At 45.7% G+C, this 21,462-nt stretch overlaps 1 protein-coding gene across 2 annotated transcripts in view; it reads left to right on the top strand.

Moving 5' to 3' along the window:
* The first annotated feature begins 44 nt into the window (after positions 1 to 44).
* Positions 45 to 21,462, top strand: part of CDC123 (cell division cycle 123) — an 83,065-nt gene continuing 61,647 nt past the window's right edge. Inside the window, exons 1-3 of one of the 2 annotated variants that reach the window (XM_075857428.1) lie at positions 45 to 448; positions 5,058 to 5,129; positions 8,804 to 8,864. In XM_075857428.1, coding sequence (XP_075713543.1) covers positions 375 to 448; positions 5,058 to 5,129; positions 8,804 to 8,864 — 207 coding nt within the window. In that variant the 5' untranslated portion in view covers positions 45 to 374. The remainder of the gene's footprint in view (positions 449 to 5,057; positions 5,130 to 8,803; positions 8,865 to 21,462) is intronic. The other variant, XM_075857427.1, reaches the window with a different exon arrangement.

The following is a 21,462-nucleotide window of genomic DNA, read 5'->3' as shown; positions in this document are numbered from 1 at the left end:
CATACCTGGAGACACATATGCCGTCAGAACGAGGCGTGACACGCTGCAGTTACGTGGTCAGCTGCCTTATTAACTCTTAGTGCACTGTCCACCGTGCGGCGTAATAGGTCCATGTTCTAAGGCCAAATTTTTCAAGTTTCACGTCGTTCTGGGATTTATAACTGAAGGATAACTGTATGAATGTGTCACATTATAACATACGTCCTGTCACTGATTCTTTTCAGCGCTCCTGACTGATCGGGTCGCCGATTAATACTTGATTTAAGTCCTGTGTCGCTTTTTAGACATTAGTGGTGAGCGGATAGGTTTTCTGTAGTATTGGTTTCCCCGGAAGATAATTGAGGTAGGACACTTCCTGTCCTGCTGCTTTCGACATGAAGAAGGAGCAAGTAGTGAACTGTCAGTTCTCAGTGTGGTATCCCAGGTTCAAAAGACTCAGCATCAGGAGGTGAGTGTCACCCAACAGCAATCCCTTATACATACACTAGATGGACTTCACTACATAGACTGTGCAGTGTGGAACTCTAGAATACATATATATTGCAGTATGCTGCTACTGCTTATGTCTCAAAGTTAGCGAGTAGTCCGTGATATACAAGCAGTTGTGAAGGAATGTTGGCTACGCGCCATAGAAATGTATCGTTCTTTTAGGGTTTAAATAGGGATCAAACTGTCTCATGTACTGATTTTCCACTTCTGTTCCTGTCCCCTCCTCTGTTTGGAATCCTAAACGATGACGCGAAACGCATATTGATGTCACGTGAGTGCTGTGACCAACCTTTGGCATAAGATGTGACGCCAGGATGGCCAAAATGTCACCACGGCTGGCAACAATTGGCCGCCATCAATCATGTAATGTCGATATCGGCGTCTCATCATCACGCAGAATTCTAAAAAGAATAGTGAGGAGATTAGAGGTGGGACAACAGAGGGGAAACGCAAGGCGTATGTCCATAGTTGCCAACAGTCCCGAATTTGCCGGGACTGTCCCGAATTACAGAGACTGTCCCGGCAAATTACTGACCTGGACATGTCCCAACTCCCGGCAACTGCCATATTCAATTGTATCTGCGTCCTCATGACGCAGATACAATGGAGTAATATGGCAGAGCTGGAAACTATCCGTTCCTTGCTCTTCCATTCGCTCCTCCTGGAGCGGAATCCCTGGCCAGAGCGTTGCCGACTATCTGGCCAGGGATTCATCACCTAGAGGAGCCCCCGGCGTCATGATCCATATATGCGTTGCCGGCACTCTGGAGCAGAATTCCCGGCCAGAGCGTTGCCTAAGCTCTTGCTGGGGATTCCTCTCCTGGAGGAGCCCATGACGTTCCTCTTCATATATGGATAGTGGCGTCAGGGGCTACCTCTAGGAGCAGAATCCCCGCTCCTAGTGGCGTGGCACTATCCACGAGGAGGGGTGTGTGTGGCACTATCTACCGGGGGGAGGGGGTGTGGCACTATCTACCGGGGGGAGGGGGTGTGGCACTATCTACGAGGGTGTGTGTGGCACTATCTACGAGGGTGTGTGTGGCACTATCTACGAGGGTGTGTGTGGCACTATCTACGAGGGTGTGTGTGGCACTATCTACGAGGGTGTGTGTGGCACTATCTACGAGGGTGTGTGTGGCACTATCTACGAGGGTGTGTGTGGCACTATCTACGAGGGTGTGTGTGGCACTATCTACGAGGGTGTGTGTGGCACTATCTACGAGGGTGTGTGTGGCACTATCTACGAGGGTGTGTGTGGCTGGCACTATCTACGAGGGTGTGTGTGTGTGGCACTATCTACGAGGGTGTGTGTGTGTGGCACTATCTACGAGGGTGTGTGTGTGTGGCACTATCTACGAGGGTGTGTGTGTGGCACTATCTACGAGGGTGTGTGTGTGTGGCACTATCTACGAGGGTGTGTGTGTGTGGCACTATCTACGAGGGTGTGTGTGTGTGGCACTATCTACGAGGGTGTGTGTGTGGCACTATCTACGAGGGTGTGTGTGTGTGGCACTATCTACGAGGGTGTGTGTGTGTGGCACTATCTACGAGGGTGTGTGTGTGGCACTATCTACGAGGGTGTGTGTGTGGCACTATCTACGAGGGTGTGTGTGTGTGTGGCACTATCTACGAGGGTGTGTGTGTGTGTGTGGCACTATCTACGAGGGTGTGTGTGTGTGTGTGTGTGTCACTATCTACGAGGGTGTGTGTGTGTGTGTGTGTGTGGCACTATCTACGAGGGTGTGTGTGTGTGTGGCACTATCTACGAGGGTGTGTGTGTGTGTGTGGCACTATCTACGAGGGTGTGTGTGTGTGTGTGTGGCACTATCTACGAGGGTGTGTGTGTGTGTGGCACTATCTACGAGGGTGTGTGTGGGGCACTATACGAGGGTGTGTGTGGGGCACTATACGAGGGTGTGTGTGGGGCACTATCTATGAGGGTGTCTGTGTGTGGCACTATCCACGAGGGTGTGTAAATGTTGGCAACTATGCATGCACACAGCAAAGGTCATGTGCACAGACCCTGCATAATGCCACACAGAGTCTCTAGATCTTCAAGAGTGTATATTCACACGTGGCAGATTTTTTTTTCAGTAATGTCTGTGATTGTTTCATTCATCTGAATGGAGCTTGTAAGAAACCCATGTGCTTGCTGCCAAAACAACCCCATGCAGATGAATTTAACTGATTTTTAGTCACGTCTACCGCACGTAAATTTACCATTAGGCCTTGTTGACGCAAATTTGATGCAGATTTTTCATGTATTTTTTAAGCCAAAACCAGCAACGAAACAGAATTAGAAGAAATATTTAAAGGGAGGCCTTAAAGCGTCTCCTCTCATGGGTCTAATTCTGGGTTTGACTTAAAAAAAAAAATCATGTCAAATCTGCAACAAATCTGTGAATGTGAACAAGGCCAAACAGAGCTACAATAGACCTCTGTGAAGCACTGACTTCGCCCCTGGAAGAATTACTTCTGGGGAGAATACCACCGTAATATGGCATTTGTTAGAATGTGCCTACGTGTTTCTCATAGATTCTGTGTGCCCGGGTATTAGGCTAGGGCGTGACTTTGGATGCGACACAGGTCGCACAGTCGAATATCGCTTTCTTGCGCTGTCTGCGTTGCGCTGGCCGTATTGGCGTAACGTAAGTAAATGTGGTCGTGTTGCGATCTGCAGGTTGCTGCTTCCAGAGGCGTAGCTAGGTTCTCTTGCACCCGGGGCAAAGATTCAGATTGGCGCCCCCCTCCCCAACTTATTTCCCGACATCTCCTTCCCCCTCGCCATGTTTGCTTTCTCTACCAATCAATGAGGTGTAATTGTTTTTCAAATTTTTTTTAATGTAACTCGAGTATAAAAGCATTTCTACATTTTACAAGCAATATAGTTCTATAATGTAATTAACATAAAAATAAATTAAAAGAAAATAAATTAAAGAGGCCACACACAGCCCACTGTAGATTGTGCCACACACAGCCCCCCTTGTAGATAGTGCCACACACAGCTCGCTTCCCCCCTAGTAGATAGCGGCACACCCCCCCCCCCCTCCTTGTAGATAGTGCCACACACAGCCCACTGCCCCTTTGTAAATAGAGCCACATTTCCCCCCCCCTCTTGAAAATAGTGCCACATTCCCCCCCTTGTAAATAGCGCCACACTCCCCCCCCCCCCCTTGTACTTAGCGCCACACTGTAAACAGCGGTGAGTGGTAGCCTACCGCTACCACTCTCCGCTCTGCCTGGTGTGACTTACCGGAGGAGCCGAGGAGGTCATGCGGCGCAGGCAGCGGCGGAGTTCCTTCTGACTAGGGTTGGTGACATGGTGACAGCCGGGGCCGGCCTTAGGTTGGATGGCGCCCTGTGCTAGACTCTCTATTGCCGCCCCCTACACAAACCAAAAATTAACCACATATATGGACACGCTGGAACATATATACTGTACATACATAACGATAGATATTTAGACATACAGGCAAATATACATACACACATCTGGAATATATACATACAGGTAAATCTATAGACGTACAGACACATATACGCACACCGGCAGATAAATACACAGACAGGGACATATACAAATACATAAAAGGCACAAATATGCAAGCACAAAGACACATTCACAAACAGATCCATATATACGCACACAGGCACATATGTACACAGCACAGATAATGTAGTAGATGTTGCCTGCAGTCCTATGTAACACCACAGATAACACAGTGATAACTCTCTGAGTACAGATAATGTAGTAGATGTAAGAGACAAACACACGCAGAGACACACACACACACACACACACACACACACACACACACACACACACACACACACACACACACACACACACACACACACACACACACACACACACACACACACACAGTAACATATACACACACACACAGTAACATATACACATACTAAGACAGAGACACACACTGTATACACACACACACCATGTCTCCTTGCTGACAGGTCAGGACGGGCTGTGGGCGGAGCTTCCTCTCTGCTTCTCGGAAGAGCACAGAGTAGAGGCAGATGCTGGGAGGCTGCAGCACGGGAGTGGACCTGTCCCCTGACCTGAGTTATCTGACCTCATGTCACTGACGTGAGGTCAGGTGACTGGACTGGTCCACTCCCTGGCCGTCACAGACCCCAGTCATAACGCCGCTGTGTAATTTACCGGCTCTTCCTAAAGCTGCTGCAGGTGTCTGACATACGGGGCGCCTATCGGCAGCGATCAGCTGCTCTTCGGCGCCACCCCCTTTCCTACCAACTAGTTGCGCCCGGGGCACATGCCCCGCCTGCCCCCCCCCCTAGCTACGCCCCTGGCTGCTTCTTCAACACGACAGTTGCAAGATATCCTTCAAGTTTGGATTTTTAGCGACTGTTGTGTCATGGTCACGCTAAACTGTGAATGGCAACGCGGCCACATCCCATTTCATTACTGCCACGCAGCCATCGCGACACTACGATCACATTGCAAGCTTTGGCCGTGCGACCTTGGTCTTGTTGACATCTTAAAATAACCACAGGGACTAATACATTATCTGTCTTTTTTTTAGTGCTATTATCCCTCTCCCTCAAAATGTGAAGGAATATTTGCTTGATGATGGCACCGTGGTGGTCTCTGGAAGGTAAAGTTAATTTATTCCATAATGATGTAAAGCAGTATATAGAGTGAATATCTATGCTGTTTAATTCCATCCTATGCCAATGTGATGGAAATCTGCAGAATTTGCAGATTTAGTATCGACATCTTGGAAATTTTGGCATTAGTGCACATTGTCTTTGGATGGTGTAAAGGAAATAATACAGGGCAAATGACTATGGAAGTAGAAAGCAATTTTTTTTATACATACACCTTTTATGTGGGATGCAGCAAAAAATGTGAACTTATTAAAAGGGAACTGCTCACCGAGCGATATAGGGGAGAGGGAAGGGCATTTTGTCTGGGTCATGCTATCGGATGTTGTTGCCAACCATTTTAGCACTTCTCATTAACTGCAGCCATACCGGATATACACTTTCTAACGCCAGCATTGATTCAGCGTGGTCAAGGGACTGTACTTGTAAAATCCATGCATACATGACCTTGGCTACATTGTGTGCTCAATTTAGATATCTGTGTGCATCCAAGTTGTCCTCTCGTCTTATTGTGTGACCGTGCACATTCCTGCATCACGCTGCCATTTGCGGTACTGATTTTTTATTTTTAATAAAAATGTGGATGTTTGCATTTCCTGTTTGCTAATTTGCTATGGTCTTTTCGGAGGAACCTTACTCCAGTAAAATGTAATATGTTTATAGTACATATTGTGGTTATCTTGCATACTGTAAAGCAGAGGTCCCAAATATCTTTATTCTTTCAGATAAACAGGTCGATTTGAGCAAAAAAGAAAAATCACCAAAGCTCTCAATTAAATTAATATTACATTTGTTTACAACATGCAACAAATAACTAATAAGAACAAATGAAAGAACCAAAACACAACAGTGTCTTATTTCTGGCTGTTAAAGAGGCTCTGTCACCACATTATAAGTGCCCTATCTCCTATATAAGGAGATCGGCGCTATAATGTAGGTGACAGTAATGCTTTTTATTTAGAAAAACAATCTATTTTTACCACTTTACAAGCGATATTTAGCTTTATGCTAATTAGTTTATTAATGCCCAACTGGGCGTGTTTTTACTTTAGACCAAGTGGGCGTTGTACAGAGGAGTGTATGGCGCTGACCAATCATTGACCAATCAGCGTCATGCACTTCTCTCCATTCATTTACACAGCAGATATCGATATAGCTATATCGTTATGTGTAGCTACATAAACACATTATAGCATTACTGCAGTGTCCTGACAATGAATAGACATTACCTCTAGCCAGGACGTGATGTGTATTCACAATCATGACACGTCTGAATCTTTTCTGCGAGATTTCCAGCAAGGCAAATGTAATCTCGCGAGATTACGATGTAAACTGTAATTTAAAACGAGATTACGTTTGCCTTGCTGGAATCTCACAGAAAAGATTCAGAAGTGTCAGGATTCTGAATAAACCTCACGTCCTGGCTGGAGGTAATGTGTATTCATTGTCAGGACACTGCAGTAAAGTTATAGTGTGTTTATGTGGCTTCACATAATGATATAGCTATATCGATATCTGCTGTGTAAATGAATGGAGAGAAGTGTATGACGCTGATTGGTCAGCGTCACACACTCCTCTGTACAACGCCCACTTGGTCTAAAGTAAAACACGTCCACTTGGGCATTAAAAACTTATTAGCATAAAGCTAAAAATCGCTCATATCTTCTAACTAATCTAATAGTTGCTATGATGCTGACAACTACAGTGTAATTTATGTTTCAAAACGTTTATTATTTGCAAAGTTATGAACACTTTTCTGAATATGCTAATTTGGCTATACTTGCCAAATGGAGGTTACTCTTTCTTTTCTCTCTGGGCTGTGTAATGTTTTCTGTATGATACTGTCCAATCAGCGTCATACAGTTCTCCTCTCCCCAGCCCAGAGTGAGCTCAGCTTCAATCGCAAGATTACGCAGTGTTGCTGGGCTGGGAAGAAGAGAAATGTGTGACACTGATTGGACAGGGTCAAACAGAAAATATTACACCGCCCAGAGTGAAAAGAGAGAGTTACCTCCCATTTGGCAAGTATAGCCAAATTAGCATATTTAGAAAAAAAAGCTCATAACTTTAGTTATCAGCATCATAGCAACTATTAGATTAGTTAGAAGATAGGTAATTAATAAACTAGTGACCGATCAACCTTAAAGAGGCTCTGTCACCACATTATAAGTGCCCTATCTCCTAGATAAGGAGATCGGCGCTATAATGTAGGTGACAGTAATGCTTTTTATTTTTAAAAAAACGATCTATTTTTACCACTTTATTAGTGTTTTTAAATTTATGCTAATGAGTTGCTTAATGCCCAAGTGGGCGTACTTTCACTTTAGACCAAGTGGGCGTTGTACAGGGGAGAGTATGACACTGACCAATCAGCGTCATGTACTCCTCTCCATTCATTTACTCAGCGCATAGGGATCCTGTTAGACCCTTATGTGCTGTCTAAGGGTGGATTCACACGACCATGTTTCGTCCGTAATGGATGGAACGTATTTCGGCCGCTAATCCCAGACCGAACACACTGCAGGGAGCCGGGCTCCTAGCATCATAGTTATGTACGATGCTAGGAGTCCCTGCCTCACTGCAGGACAACTGTCCCGTACTGAAAACATGATTACAGTACGGGACAGTTGTCCTGCAGCGAGGCAGGGACTCCTAGCATCGTACATAACTATGATGCTAGGAGCCCGGCTCCCTGCAGTGTGTTCGGTCCGGGATTAGCGGCCGAAATACGTTTCGTCCATTACGGACGTAACATGGTCGCGTGAATCCAGCCTTATACTTACACATTAACAATACTGAAGTGTTTAGACAGTGAACAGACATTCCACGGGATGTCTATTCACAATCTCTGCACTTCGTTACTGTTTCTATGGTAGTCTATGTCGGGAGATCACGCTTCCTCTGCTGTAACTACCACAGACAGAGTAACGAAGTGCAGAGATTGTGAATAGACATCCCGTGGAATGTCTATTCACTGTCTAAACACTTCAGTATTGTTAATGTGTAAGTATAAGACAGCACATAAGGATCTAACAGGATCCCTATGCGCTGTGTAAATGAATGGAGAGGAGTGCATGAGGCTGATTGGTCAGCGTCACACACTCCTCTGTACAACGCCCACTTGGTCTAAAGTGAATATACGCCCACTTGGGCATTAAGCAACTCATTAGCATAAATCTAAAATCGCTAATAAAGTGGTAAAAATAGATCATTTTTTTAAATAAAAAGCATTACTGTCACCTACATTATAGCGCCGATATCCTTATGTAGAAGATAGGCCACTTATAATGTGGTGATAGAGCCTCTTTAAGCCAAGAGCCTATTTTGGATTTAACCAAGAAGCTTAGTGACAAGGATTTCGCTCTTACCTGGTGCCAACTACTAGTCATATGCTTATAACCCCAGTTTTTGGTATTGCTGTCACGTTCCTGGTGTCATTGTTGCACAGTGGTATTTCTAGCTTCACTGGTTTAGGAACGCTACTGTAAGGCATATATAGGATTCTATCAAATATTTGTTCTTAGTTTTACAGTCATTGTCTTCAGATACAAATTATTACAACTGCTGTGCTAATTTCTGCCGAGTACATTATATTAGTTTGTAAATTAAAAACGTTTACATTGTTTACAAAGTGGTTTTTTTTTTCCTCTTCTTCTTTCTGCAGGGAAGATTCTGCAGGATGTTCCCAGCCAGACCTCAACAGTAATGAAGAAGCAGAGGCGCAGGTAAGAATTTCAATATCGCAGTGTTTCCCTTCCTGTGAGCCTTTTAAGCTCAACATGAGTCCCTTTTGCCCCTCTAAAGATTCCTGGGCTTTAGGTTTTTTTTTGCCACGGTGCCTATTACCGTTTCTCCGCCAGCAGGACTTTATTAATTTAGCCCCCGGCGGACTAGGCCTCAATCGGATCCCAACTTAGATTTGGTAGGTATTAGAGTTAGATTCATCCATGGAGACGAGATGCCAGTATGATGCCATTACGTCGGGTCTCGCTCAGGTATGTGAGTTGGCATCTAGGCAAAATAAACACCTTCATGACATACACTTAGTTCGGTGCATGGGCAGTAAAGAGCTGGACGATGATTTGATATGATATCTATACTTCAAGATCTATATATTTTTGGGATGTTTTTATTCGTATTTCTGTCTTGAACACATATGAGCAAGTCCCTGATTACTTCTATGTATCTTTGCACTTGTTTGATCAGTTGTGCCAGTCTTATTAATGTATTTGTGAATTTGCAGATTTGATTAATATGACGAGGTCATATCCCCTATATATACTGCACTATGCACTGTGATTTAATTGCTTGAGCAAGACCCATGTTAGGGTCGAAACGTCGCAATGTCGTGGTGAGCTTTTTAGCTTTGAAATATTAAGAACGAGTGCTGCGTTTTTTTTCCATATTTTTTTATTTTTTTTTAAGTTATATTCAGTGTTAGAATTCAAAACTAGTAGCTATAATGCAAATAATACCCTAAATTTCACTCTAGGCTGCATTAATTAACCGTTTGTACCTGCCGGCCGGTAGTGGTATCGACAGAAGAATTGATTTATTATGGAAGTGACTGCATAACACATTCTATTCCCTATTTGCAAGGTAGTGTATTGTCCGATTTAGAACATATAGGATAATTCCCCCCCCCCTGACATGTTTTGCCAAGAACGGCGTTTTCAGGGGCTTTCCCCATAGCTCAGAGTTTTCCAACCTTTTCAGACTCGAGGCACCCCTGGGGGAAAATTTTTCTCAGGAAACCCCTACCAAAAATTGTTTACAAAAATACGAAAAATGGCTAAAAACAAGCACTACACCCTTAGGGTATGTTCACACTGTGTTTTTTTTGTAAGGCAGAAAAATAATCTGCCTCAAAATTCCTTATGGGAATTTTGAGGCAGATTTTGAATTGACAGCGTTGTTTGACGCTTTTTCTTCGCATTTTTTTGCCCACATTTTTTTTTAAGCCATTGAAGCTAATGCAAAAACCGCAGGCAAAAAAGCACTCCAAACGAGTGCCGCAGATTTTTTTTTTCAGAGGGGGAAACAATCAGACCCCCCCACTCACAGTAAAAATGACCATCAGCCCCCTCACAGTAAATTGACCATCAGCCCCCACTCACAGTAAAACGACCATCAGCCCCCACTCACAGTAAAACGACCATCAGCCCCCCACTCACAGTAAAACGACCATCAGCCCCCCACTCACAGTAAAACGACCATCAGCCCCCCACTCACAGTAAAACGACCATCAGCCCCCCACTCACAGTAAAACGACCATCAGCCCCCCACTCACAGTAAAACGACCATCAGCCCCCCACTCACAGTAAAACGACCATCAGCCCCCCACTCACAGTGAAACGACCATCAGCCCCCCACTCACAGTGAAACGACCATCAGCCCCCCACTCACAGTAAAACGACCATCAGCCCCCCACTCACAGTAAAACGACCATCAGCCCCCCACTCACAGTAAAACGACCATCAGCCCCCCACTCACAGTAAAACGACCATCAGCCCCCCACTCACAGTAAAACGACCATCAGCCCCCCACTCACAGTAAAACGACCATCAGCCCCCCACTCACAGTAAAACGACCATCAGCCCCCCACTCACAGTAAAACGACCATCAGCCCCCCACTCACAGTAAAACGACCATCAGCTCCCCACTCACAGTAAAACGACCAGCAGCCCCCCACTCACAGTAAAACGACCAGCAGCCCCCCACTCACAGTAAAACGACCATCAGCCCCCACTCACAGTAAAACGACCATCAGCCCCCCACTCACAGTAAAACGACCATCAGCCCCCCCACTCACAGTAAAACGACCATCAGCCCCCCCCACTCACAGTAAAACGACCATCAGCCCCCCCCACTCACAGTAAAACGACCATCAGCCCCCCCCACTCACAGTAAAACGACCATCAGCCCCCCCACTCACAGTAAAACAACCATCAGCCCCCCCCCACTCACAGTAAAACGACCATCAGCCCCCCACTCACAGTAAAACGACCATCAGCCCCCCACTCACAGTAAAACGACCATCAGCCCCCCACTCACAGTAAAACGACCATCAGCCCCCCACTCACAGCAAAACGACCATCAGCCCCCACTCACAGCAAAACGACCATCAGCCCCCCACTCACAGTAAAACGACCATCAGCCCCCCACTCACAGTAAAACGACCATCAGCCCCCCACTCACAGTAAAACGACCATCAGCCCCCCACTCACAGCAAAACGACCATCAGCCCCCCACTCACAGCAAAACGACCATCAGCCCCCCACTCACAGCAAAACGACCATCAGCCCCCCACTCACAGCAAAACGACCATCAGCCCCCCACTCACAGCAAAACGACCATCAGCCCCCCACTCACAGCAAAACGACCATCAGCCCCCCACTCACAGCAAAACGACCATCAGCCCCCCACTCACAGCAAAACGACCATCAGCCCCCCACTCACAGCAAAACGACCATCAGCCCCCCACTCACAGCAAAACGACCATCAGCCCCCCACTCACAGCAAAACTACCATCAGCCCCCCACTCACAGTAAAATAACAATACGCCCAGCACTCACAGTAAAATGACCATCAGCCCGCTTCCAGTAAAGTGACCATCACAGACAGAAAGTGTGCTTACTCCTGGGGAAAATAGGAGAGGAGTATAACTCCCAGCATGTTCAGGCTGTTATGTTATATCAGACAACACTTACAGGGAGGTGTATGAGGAGAGGACTACAAAGCCCAGCATGTCCAGGTTGTTGTTATGTGATATCAGAGGACATTACAGGGAAGAGGTATAAGAGGAGAGAACTGCAACTCCCAGCATTCCCCTGGCTCCAGTACTCACACAATTGCTGAAAAACGATATAAGAAATACTTACCCTGCCCAGGACCGCAGCGTTGGCTCCTCTCCCTCTGTCAGGCTCTTGTAGTGGGAAGTGGTGGGCGGTACTTGTAGCAGACGTAATTGATAATTGGAGCAAGCGTCGGGGGTGGAGCTTGTAACAAGGATAAGTGGAGTAAGCGTTGGGAGCGGAGCTTGTAGCAAATGTGCGTGCGTCACGTCTGCTACAAGGATAATGGGAGTAAACGTTGGGGAGCGGAGCTTGTAGCAAGGATAATTGGCATAAGCATTGGGGCGGAGCTTGTAGAAGACGTGTGTGCGTCACATCTGCTACGAGGATAATTGGAGTGAGCGTTGGGGGCTGAGCTTGTAGCAAGGATAATTGGAGTGAGCGTTGGGGGCGGAGCTTGTAGCAGACATGCGTGCGTCACGTCTGCTACAAGGATAATTGAAGAAAGCTTTGGGTGCGGAGCTTGTAGCAAGGATAATTGGCGTAAGCGTTGGGGGCGGAGCTTGTAGCAGTCGTGCGTGCGCCACGTCTGCTACAAGGATAATTGGAGTAAGCGTTGGGAGCGGAGCTTGTAGCAAGGATAATTGGCGTAAGCATTGGGGGCGGAGCTTGTAGCAAGGATAATTGGCGTAAGCATTGTGGGCGGAGCTTGTAGCAGATGAGCGTGCGTCACGTCTGCTACAAGGATAATTGGAGTAAGCGTCGGGCCGGAGCTTGTAGCAGACGTGCGTGCGTCACGTCTGCTACAAGGATAATTGGTGTAAGCGTCGGGGCGGAGCTTGTAGCAGACGTGCGTGCGTCACGTCTGCTACAAGGATAATTGGAGTAAGCGTTGGGGCGGAGCTTGTAGCAGACGTGCGTGCGTCACGTCTGCTACAAGGATAATTGGAGTAAGCGTTGGGGCGGAGCTTGTAGCAAGGATAATTGGCGTAAGGGTTGGTGGCGTAGCTTGTAGCAGACGTGTGTGCGTCACGTCTGCTACAAGGATAATTGGAGTAAGCGTTGGGGCGGAGCTTGTAGCAAGGATAATTGGAGTAAACGTTGGGGCGGAGCTTGTAGCAAGGATAATTGGCGTAAGCATTGGGGGAGGAATTGTAGCAGATGTGCGTGCGTCAATTCTGCTACAAGGATAATTGGAGTAAGCGTTGGGGAGGAGCTTGTTGCAAGGATAATTGGCGCAAGCATTGAGGGCGGAGCTTTAGCAGACGAGCGTGCGTCACGTCTGCTACAAGGATAATTGGAGTAAGCGTCGGGGCGGAGCTTGTAGCAAGGATAATTGGCGTAAGCGTTGGGGGCGGAGCTTGTAGCAAGGATAATTGGCGTAAGCGTTGGGGGCGGAGCTTGTAGCAAGGATAATTGGCGTAAGCGTTGGGGGCGGAGCTTTAGCAGACGAGCGTGCGTCACGTCTGCTACAAGTATAATTGGAGTAAGCGTTGGGGGCGAAGCTTGTAGCAAGGATAATTGGCATAAGCGTTGGGGCGGAGCTTGCAGCAGACGTGCGTGCGTCACGTCTGCTACAAGGATAATTGGAGTAAGCGTTGGGGCGGAGCTTGTAGCAAGGATAATTGGCGTAAGCGTTGGGGGCGGAGCTTGTAGCAGTCGTGCGTGCATCACGTCTGCTACAAGGATAATTGGAGTAAGCGTTGGGAGCGGAGCTTGTAGCAAGGATAATTGGCGTAAGCATTGGGGGCGGAGCTTGTAGCAAGGATAATTGGCGTAAGCATTTTGGGCGGAGCTTGTAGCAGACGAGCGTGCGTCACGTCTGCTACAAGGATAATTGGAGTAAGCGTCGGGGCGGAGCTTGTAGCAGACGTGCGTGCGTCACGTCTGCTACAAGGATAATTGGAGTAAGCGTTGGGGCGAAGCTTGTAGCAAGGATAATTGGCGTAAGCGTTGGTGGCGTAGCTTGTAGCAGACGTGTGTGCGTCACGTCTGCTACAAGGATAATTGGAGTAAGCGTTGGGGGCGGAGCTTGTAGCAAGGATAATTGGAGTAAGCCTTGGGGCGGAGCTTGTAGCAAGGATAATTGGCGTAAGAATTGGGGGAGGAGCTTGTAGCAGACGTGCGTGCGTCAATTATGCTACAAGGATAATTGGAGTAAGCGTTGGGGAGGAGCTTGTTGCAAGGATAATTGGCGCAAGCATTGGGGGCGGAGCTTTAGCAGACGTGCGTGCGTCACGTCTGCTACAAGGATAATTGGAGTAAGCGTTGGGGCGGAGCTTGTAGCAAGGATAATTAACGTAAGCGTTGGGGGCGGAGCTTGTAGCAAGGATAATTGGCGTAAGCGTTGGGGGCGGAGCTTGTAGCAGACGTGCGTGCGTCACGTCTGCTACAAGGATAATTGGAGTGAGCGTTGGGGGCGGAGCTTGTAGCAAGGATAATTGGCGTAAGCGTTGGGGGCGGAGCTTGTAGCAGACGTGCGTGCGTCACGTCTGCTACAAGGATAATTGGAGTAAGCGTTGGGGGCGGAGCTTGTAGCAAGGATAATTGGCGTAAGCGTTGGGGGCGGAGCTTGTAGCAGACGTGCGTCACGTCTGCTACAAGGATAATTGGAGTAAGCGTTGGGGCGGAGCTTGTAGCAAGGATAATTGGCGTAAGCGTTGGGGGAGGAGCTTGTAGCAGACGTGCGTCACGTCTGCTACAAGGATAATTGGAGTAAGCGTTGGGGCGGAGCTTGTAGCAAGGATAATTGGCGTAAGCGTTGGGGGCGGAGCTTGTAGCAGACGTGCATCCTAGAGAAGCCTAGCTGCCCCTTGGACATCGGACGTTCATCCTTCAAGTCAAAGCCCTCCTGGCATCGCTGCCCTTAGACCCCAGAAGCACTCCACTTCAAAAACATCTTTCGCCTAAAGGTGTCTCACCGCTCGAGCCATCTCTTTGAGTAGGTGGATGACTTCTTTCCTATCAGGTGATATGGCTTGCTCATGTGGACAAGGCCTGGGTTTAAAAGGTGGTGTCAACAAGGTAATAAAATGGAATTCCTTACCCTTCCTAGGTGGATTCTTTCTGTCAACCCCGCTTCGAGCCCCAGATTGCACTTCCCCTAATTTCCAGGTTGTTTGCTCTTTTCTCCTCCAAAAAGTGATCATCTCTGTTCCACAGACCGAATGTTTCCAAGGATTCTATTAGAATCTCTTCAGTCCCCCAAAAGAACAGAGCAGTCTCTATTTGCTTTGTATGCGCTCAAAAGTTTTGGATGGAATCCCTGCGGTCAGTGGTCGAAGGAACAAGGTTCTCCTCAAGCAGGTTTCCTAGGAATTATTTCCGACACCAGTACAGCCAGGGTAATCCTCCTGGTGGACAAAATCAGAGCAATTAAAGTTGAAGAAGGTGGGGGGGGGGGGGCTCCCCGCTGGAATGCTCCTCTTTCCATCCGATTCTGCAAGATGGTGTCGGCCTTGGAGGCTATGCCTCATGCCCAGTTTCACACAACGTCTCTCCAGAGGGCAATCCTCGCATTCTGGTACAAATCTCAGAATTCCCTGGACAAGTAGAACCTGCTGATCCCATGGGTCCATAAGTTGCTTTGTTGGGAAACCTCCCCTGCCATCTTTCAGGTACGGCCCCATCTCCTACTTCAGTGGCTTGTCGTCTTGACGAATGCCAGCCTCTCCGGTTCGGGAATGGTGTTTGGCATTTACATGGTTTAAGGCACATGGTCGCATAAAGAAGCTCTGCTGCAGATTAACCCCTTCCCGCTCCTTGACGTACTATTACGTCATGGCAGCTGAATCGTTCGCGCTCCATGCCGTAATAGTACGTCACGGGAGTAACGGCCGTTTCGGCCGTCCTCCCGACACATACAGGAGCTGTGACGCTGCTGTCTTGTTCAGCAGCTGTCACAGCTCCTACAGCGGGGACCGATCGCTGTGTCCCCGCTGATTAACCCCTTAAAAGCCGCGTTCTATAGAGATCGCGGCTTTTTAGGGGTTAAGCTGCCATCGCCGGCCTGCTACGCGACAGCGGCCGGCGATGGTGACTATGGCAACCGGACACCAAACAATGGCGTCCGGCTATGCCATAGACGGAAGCCTAGTGGGTCCTGACAACGTCAGGACCCACTATGCTTGCTGTCAGTGAGTAGCTGACAGTTCTAATACACTGCACTACGCATGTAGTGCAGTGTATTAGAATAGCGATCAGGGCCTCCTGCCCTCATGTCCCCTAGTGGGACAAAGTAATAAAGTGAAAAAAAAGTTAAAAAAAGATGTGTAAAAATAAGAAAATAAAAGATTTAAAAGTATTAAAAGTAAAAATCCCCCTTTTTCCCTTATCAGTCCTTTATTATTAATAAAAATATATAAACAAACAAATAAACTATACATAATTGGTATCGCCGCGTCCGTAACGGCCTGAACTACAAAATTATTCCGTTATTTATCCCGCACGGTGAACGCCGTAAAATAAAATAATAATAAACCGAACCACAATCACAATTCTTTGGTCACTTCACCTCCCAAAAAATGGAATAAAAAGAGATCAAAAAGTCGCATGTACCTAAAAATGGTACTGATGGAAACTACAGTTCGTTACGCAAAAAATAAGTCCTCGCACGGCTTTATTGATTGAAAAATAATAAAGTTCTGGCTCTTAGAATAAGGTAACACAAAAAGTGAGTGATTGTTTACAAAACGTATTTTATTGTGCAAACGCCATAAGACATAAAAAAAAACTATAAACATCTGGTATCGACGTAATCGTATCGCCACGCAGAATAAAGTGAATATGTCATTTATAGCGCACGGTGAACGCTGTAAAAAAAAAAAGAAAAAAAAACAATCGTACAATTGCTGTTTTTTAGTCACCACGCCACCTAAAAATAGAATAAAAACTGATCAAAAAGCCGCATGCACCCCAAGAAAACTACAATGCATTCCTCAAGGGGTCTAGTTTCCAAATTGGGGTCACTTTTGGGGGGTTCCCAATGTTTTGGCACCACAAGACCTCTTCAAACCGGACATGGTGCCTAATAAAAAAGAGGCTTCAAAATCCACTAGGTGCTCCTTTGCTTCGGAGGCCGGCGCTTCAGTCCATTACCGCACGAGGGCCACATGTGGGATATTTCTCAAAATTGCAGAATCTGGGCAATAAGTATTGAGTTGCGTTTCTCTGATAAATCCTTTTGTGTTATAAAAAAAATGGTATAAAGAGGATTTTCTGACAAAAAAAAAATGTAAATTTCACCTCTACTTTGCTCTAAATTTTTGTGAAACACCTAAAGGGTTCATAAACTTTCTAAATGCTGTTGTGAATACTTTGAGGGGTCTAGTTTCTAAAATGGGGTATTTGATAGGGGTTTCTAATATATGGGCCCCTCAAAGCAACTTCAGACCTGAACTGGAACCTAAAAAAATAAATAAATGAGGCAATACTTCGCTTCTTACATTATACTGATAATGAGCCGTGCCCACCCCGAGATGACCCCAGTTTTGACCGTTTGGATAAACGGAGACCCCTAATAGACCGTTCCAGTTCCCGGTTTTCCCAAGCATTCACCCCCGAGACGTGTATTTCTATTGATGAGTCCCTGGTACATTTTAAAGGGAGGGTTCAATTCCGCCAGTACCTGCCGGGTAAGAGGGCAAGGTATGGCGTGAAGATGTATAAGCTGTGCGAGAGTGTATCAGGGTATACCTACAGGTTTAGGATATATGAAGAAAAGGCCACCCCCAAAGCAGACTGCATCCTGGACTACAATAGGTACATGGGAGGGATGGACTTGTAAGATCAAGCCCTGAAGCCCTACAGCGCCATGCAGTGTGGTATAAGAAGCTAGCCGGGCACATCATACAGATGGCATTGTACAATGCGTACGTGCTACGTCGATGTGCAGGCCAGACGGGAACTTTCCTGGAATTTCAAGAGGTGATTATCAAGAACCTAATCTTTAGGGACCAAGAAGGGGGGGCACCCAGTACTTCTGGAAGCGAGCCCACACGCATCGTACCAGGGCGGCAACACTTTCCAGGAGAAGTTCCCCAAACTGGCAAGAAGGGAAAAAGTCAAAAGAGGTGCAAAGTCTTCTATAAGAGGGCGATAATGGATGACACAATATATCAATGTGACACGTGTCCCGAATAACCAGAGCTCTGTATGAAAGTGTTTTAAAATTTATCATACATCCCTTGGTTTATAATTTACCCCAATTTTACTTACCCTGATGCCCTCCGCACAGCTTATCCCCTCTCGTCTTTCCCCTCTGAGCCCTGCTGTGTGTCCAGGCAGCTGATAACAGCCACATGTAGGGTATTGCCATACCCGGGAGAACCCACATTACAGTTTATGGGTTGTATGTCTCCGGTCAAAATGCTCACTACACCTCTAGATGAATGCCTTAAGGGTGTAGTTTTTAAAACGGGGTCACTTCTTGCGGGTTTCAACTGTACTGGTACCTCAGGGGCTTCTGCATACATGACTTCGCACTAGAAAATCCCCAGTAGGCCAAATGGTGGTCCTTTCCTTCTGAGCCCTCCCATGGGCCCAAACGGCAGTTTATCACAACAAATGGGGTATTGCGGCACTCAGAACAAATTGCGCAACAGAATGGGGTATTTTGTTTCTTGTGAAAATAAGAAATTTTCAGCCAAAACTACATATTATTTGAAATAAATTATTTTGTTTTCATTCCCAGCCCAATTCAAATAAGTTCTGTGAAAAAACTATGGGGTCAAAATGGTCACAACACCCATAAATGAATTCCTTGAGGGGTGTAGTTTCCAAAATGGGGTCATTTGTGGTTGGTTTCTATTGCTTTGATACCTCTGGGGCTCTGCAAATGCGACACGGCACCCGAAAACCAAACCAGCAAAATCTGTACTCCAAAGAACACACAGCGCTCCTTTCCTTCTGAGCCCTCCCATGGGCCCAAACGGCAGTTTATCACCACAAATGGGGTATTGCCGCACTCAGGACAAATTGGGCAACAAAATGGAGTATTTTATTTCTTGTGAAAATAAGAATTTTTGAGCTAAAATGACATATTATTGGAAAAAATATATATTTTTTTAATTCCCAGCCCAATTCAAATAAGTTCTGTGAAGAAACTATGGAGTCTAAATGGTCACATTACCCATAAATGAATTCCTTGAGGGGTGTAGTTTCCAAAATGGGGTCACTTCTGGTGGGTTTCCATTGCTTTGATACCTCTGGGGCTCTGCAAATGCGACATGGCACCCGAAAACCAAACCAGCAAAATCTGCACTCCAAAGAACACACAGCGCTCCTTCCCTTCTGAGGCCTCCCATGGGCCCAAACGGCAGTTTATTGCCACAAATGGGGTATTGATGCACTCAGGAGAAATTGGGCAACAAAATTGAGTATTTTGTTCCCTGTGAAAATAAGACATTTTGGTAAAAAATTACATCTTATTGGAAAAAATGTCATTTTTTTAATGTCACAGCCCAATTTAAATAGGTGCTGTGAAAAAACAGTGTGGTCAAAATGCTAACAACAACCATAAATGAATTCCTTGAGGGGTGTAGTTTCCAAAATGGGGTCACTTTTGGTGGGTTTCCATTGCTTTGATACCTCTGAGGCTCTGCAAATGCGACATGGCACCCGAAAACCAATCCAGCAAAATCTGGACTCCAACAAACATATAGCGCTCCTTTCCTTCTGAGCCCTCCCATGGGCCCAAACGGCAGTTTATCACCACAAATGGGGTATTGCCACACTAAGGACAAATTGGGCAACAAAAAGGGGTATTTTGTTCCCTGTGAAAATAAGAAATTTTGATCACAAATGACATTTTATTGCAAAAAATGACATTTTTTTCATTTCAGAGCCCAATTCAAATACGTGCTGTGAAAAAACTGTGCGGTCAAAATGGTAACAACAACCCTAAATGAATTCCTTGAGGGGTGTAGTTTCCAAAATGGGGTCACTATTGGGGGATTCCTACTGTTTTGACACCTCAACACCTCTTCAAACCTGGCATGCTGCCTAAAATATATTCTAATAAAAAAGAGGACTCAAAATGCACTAGGTGCTTCTTTGCTTCTAGGGCTTGTGTTTTATTCCAGAAGCGCAGTAGAGCCACATGTGGGACATTTCTAAAAACTGCAGAATCTGGACAATACATGTTTTGTAGTGTTTCTCTGGTAAAACCTTCTGTGTTACAGAAAAAAAAATGAATAAAATTGAAATTCAGCAAGAAAAATGAAATTTGCAAATTTCACCTCCACTTTGCTTTAATTCTTGTGAAATGCCTGAAGGGTTAAAAAACTTTCTAACTGCTGTTTTGAATACTTTGAGGGGTCTAGTTTTTAAAATGGGGTGTTTTATCAGGGTTTCTAATACATAGGCCCCACAAAGCCACTTCAGAACTCAAGAGGTACCTTAAAAAAAAGGCTTTTGAAATTTTCTTAAAAATATGAGAAATTGCTGTTCATGTTCTAAGCCTTGTAACGTCCAAGAAAAATAAAAGAATGTTCAAAAAACGATGCCAATCTAAAGTAGACATATGGGAAATGTGAACTAGTAACTATTGTGGGTGGTATAACCGTCTTTTTTACAAGCAGATGCATTTCAATTCTGAAAAATGCTATTTTTTCTAAATTTTCTCTACATTTTGCAATTTTTCACCAATAAACACTGAATATATCGACCAAATTTTACCACGAACATGAAGCCCAATGTGTCACGAGAAAACAATCTCAGAATCGCTTGGGTAGGTTTAAGCATTCCGACGTTATTACCACATAAAGTGAAATATGTCAGATTTGAAAAATGGGCTCTGAGCCTTAAGGCCCAAACTAGGCTGCGTCCTTAAGGGGTTAACCTTCTGGAATTGAGGGCCATCTTCCTGGCCCTCCACCATTGGACTCCATAGGGTCCAGACTGACAACTTCACGGCGATGGTCTACCTAAAAGCATCAAGGCAGCACCAGGCAGCAATGTGGGAGTCCTAAACTTTGTTTACTGTCCTTACTTCTGATTTACATATATTTTGTCATTTTTGCATAAGGGGAATATATAATCTGAAAGGGTGGAAACTATCGTGGTACTGAATTTTTTAAACAAATAGTTAGGTAGAACTCTATTTATTGGCCCCAATTTCCCAAATGGTTTATACGTCTTTAAATTGATGCATTTTATCATACGGCTCGAATTCATGTAGCCTTCAAATGGAAATCCCCTGATTTGTCTAGCATTGAATTTGAATCTACTGTAGAATAAATAGAAATGCCATAGGAGAAACTCGAAGCAATAAGAACCAACTGTCTACAGTTACCACACGGATTGGCAGCCCTGGTGATCTTACTCTAATACTTCAAACTTGTATTATTTATCTATTTGAGCCCCCTTTTATGGTTTTCCTAGTTTCTATTTTGTGGACTATTATGATTTTATTTCTACCTCATATTACCTTATGTAATGTCATGTTAAAACTTCTTTGGAGAATACGGTTATTTGGTTGTTCGTTTCCTAGTTGTTCTAACTCTTAATATGCCCCTCTTGGGTGAGGGTA

The sequence above is a fragment of the Rhinoderma darwinii genome, chromosome 3 (assembly GCF_050947455.1).
Source record: "Rhinoderma darwinii isolate aRhiDar2 chromosome 3, aRhiDar2.hap1, whole genome shotgun sequence".
Taxonomy (NCBI): domain Eukaryota; kingdom Metazoa; phylum Chordata; class Amphibia; order Anura; family Rhinodermatidae; genus Rhinoderma; species Rhinoderma darwinii.
This window is presented reverse-complemented; position numbering and strand designations above follow the sequence as displayed.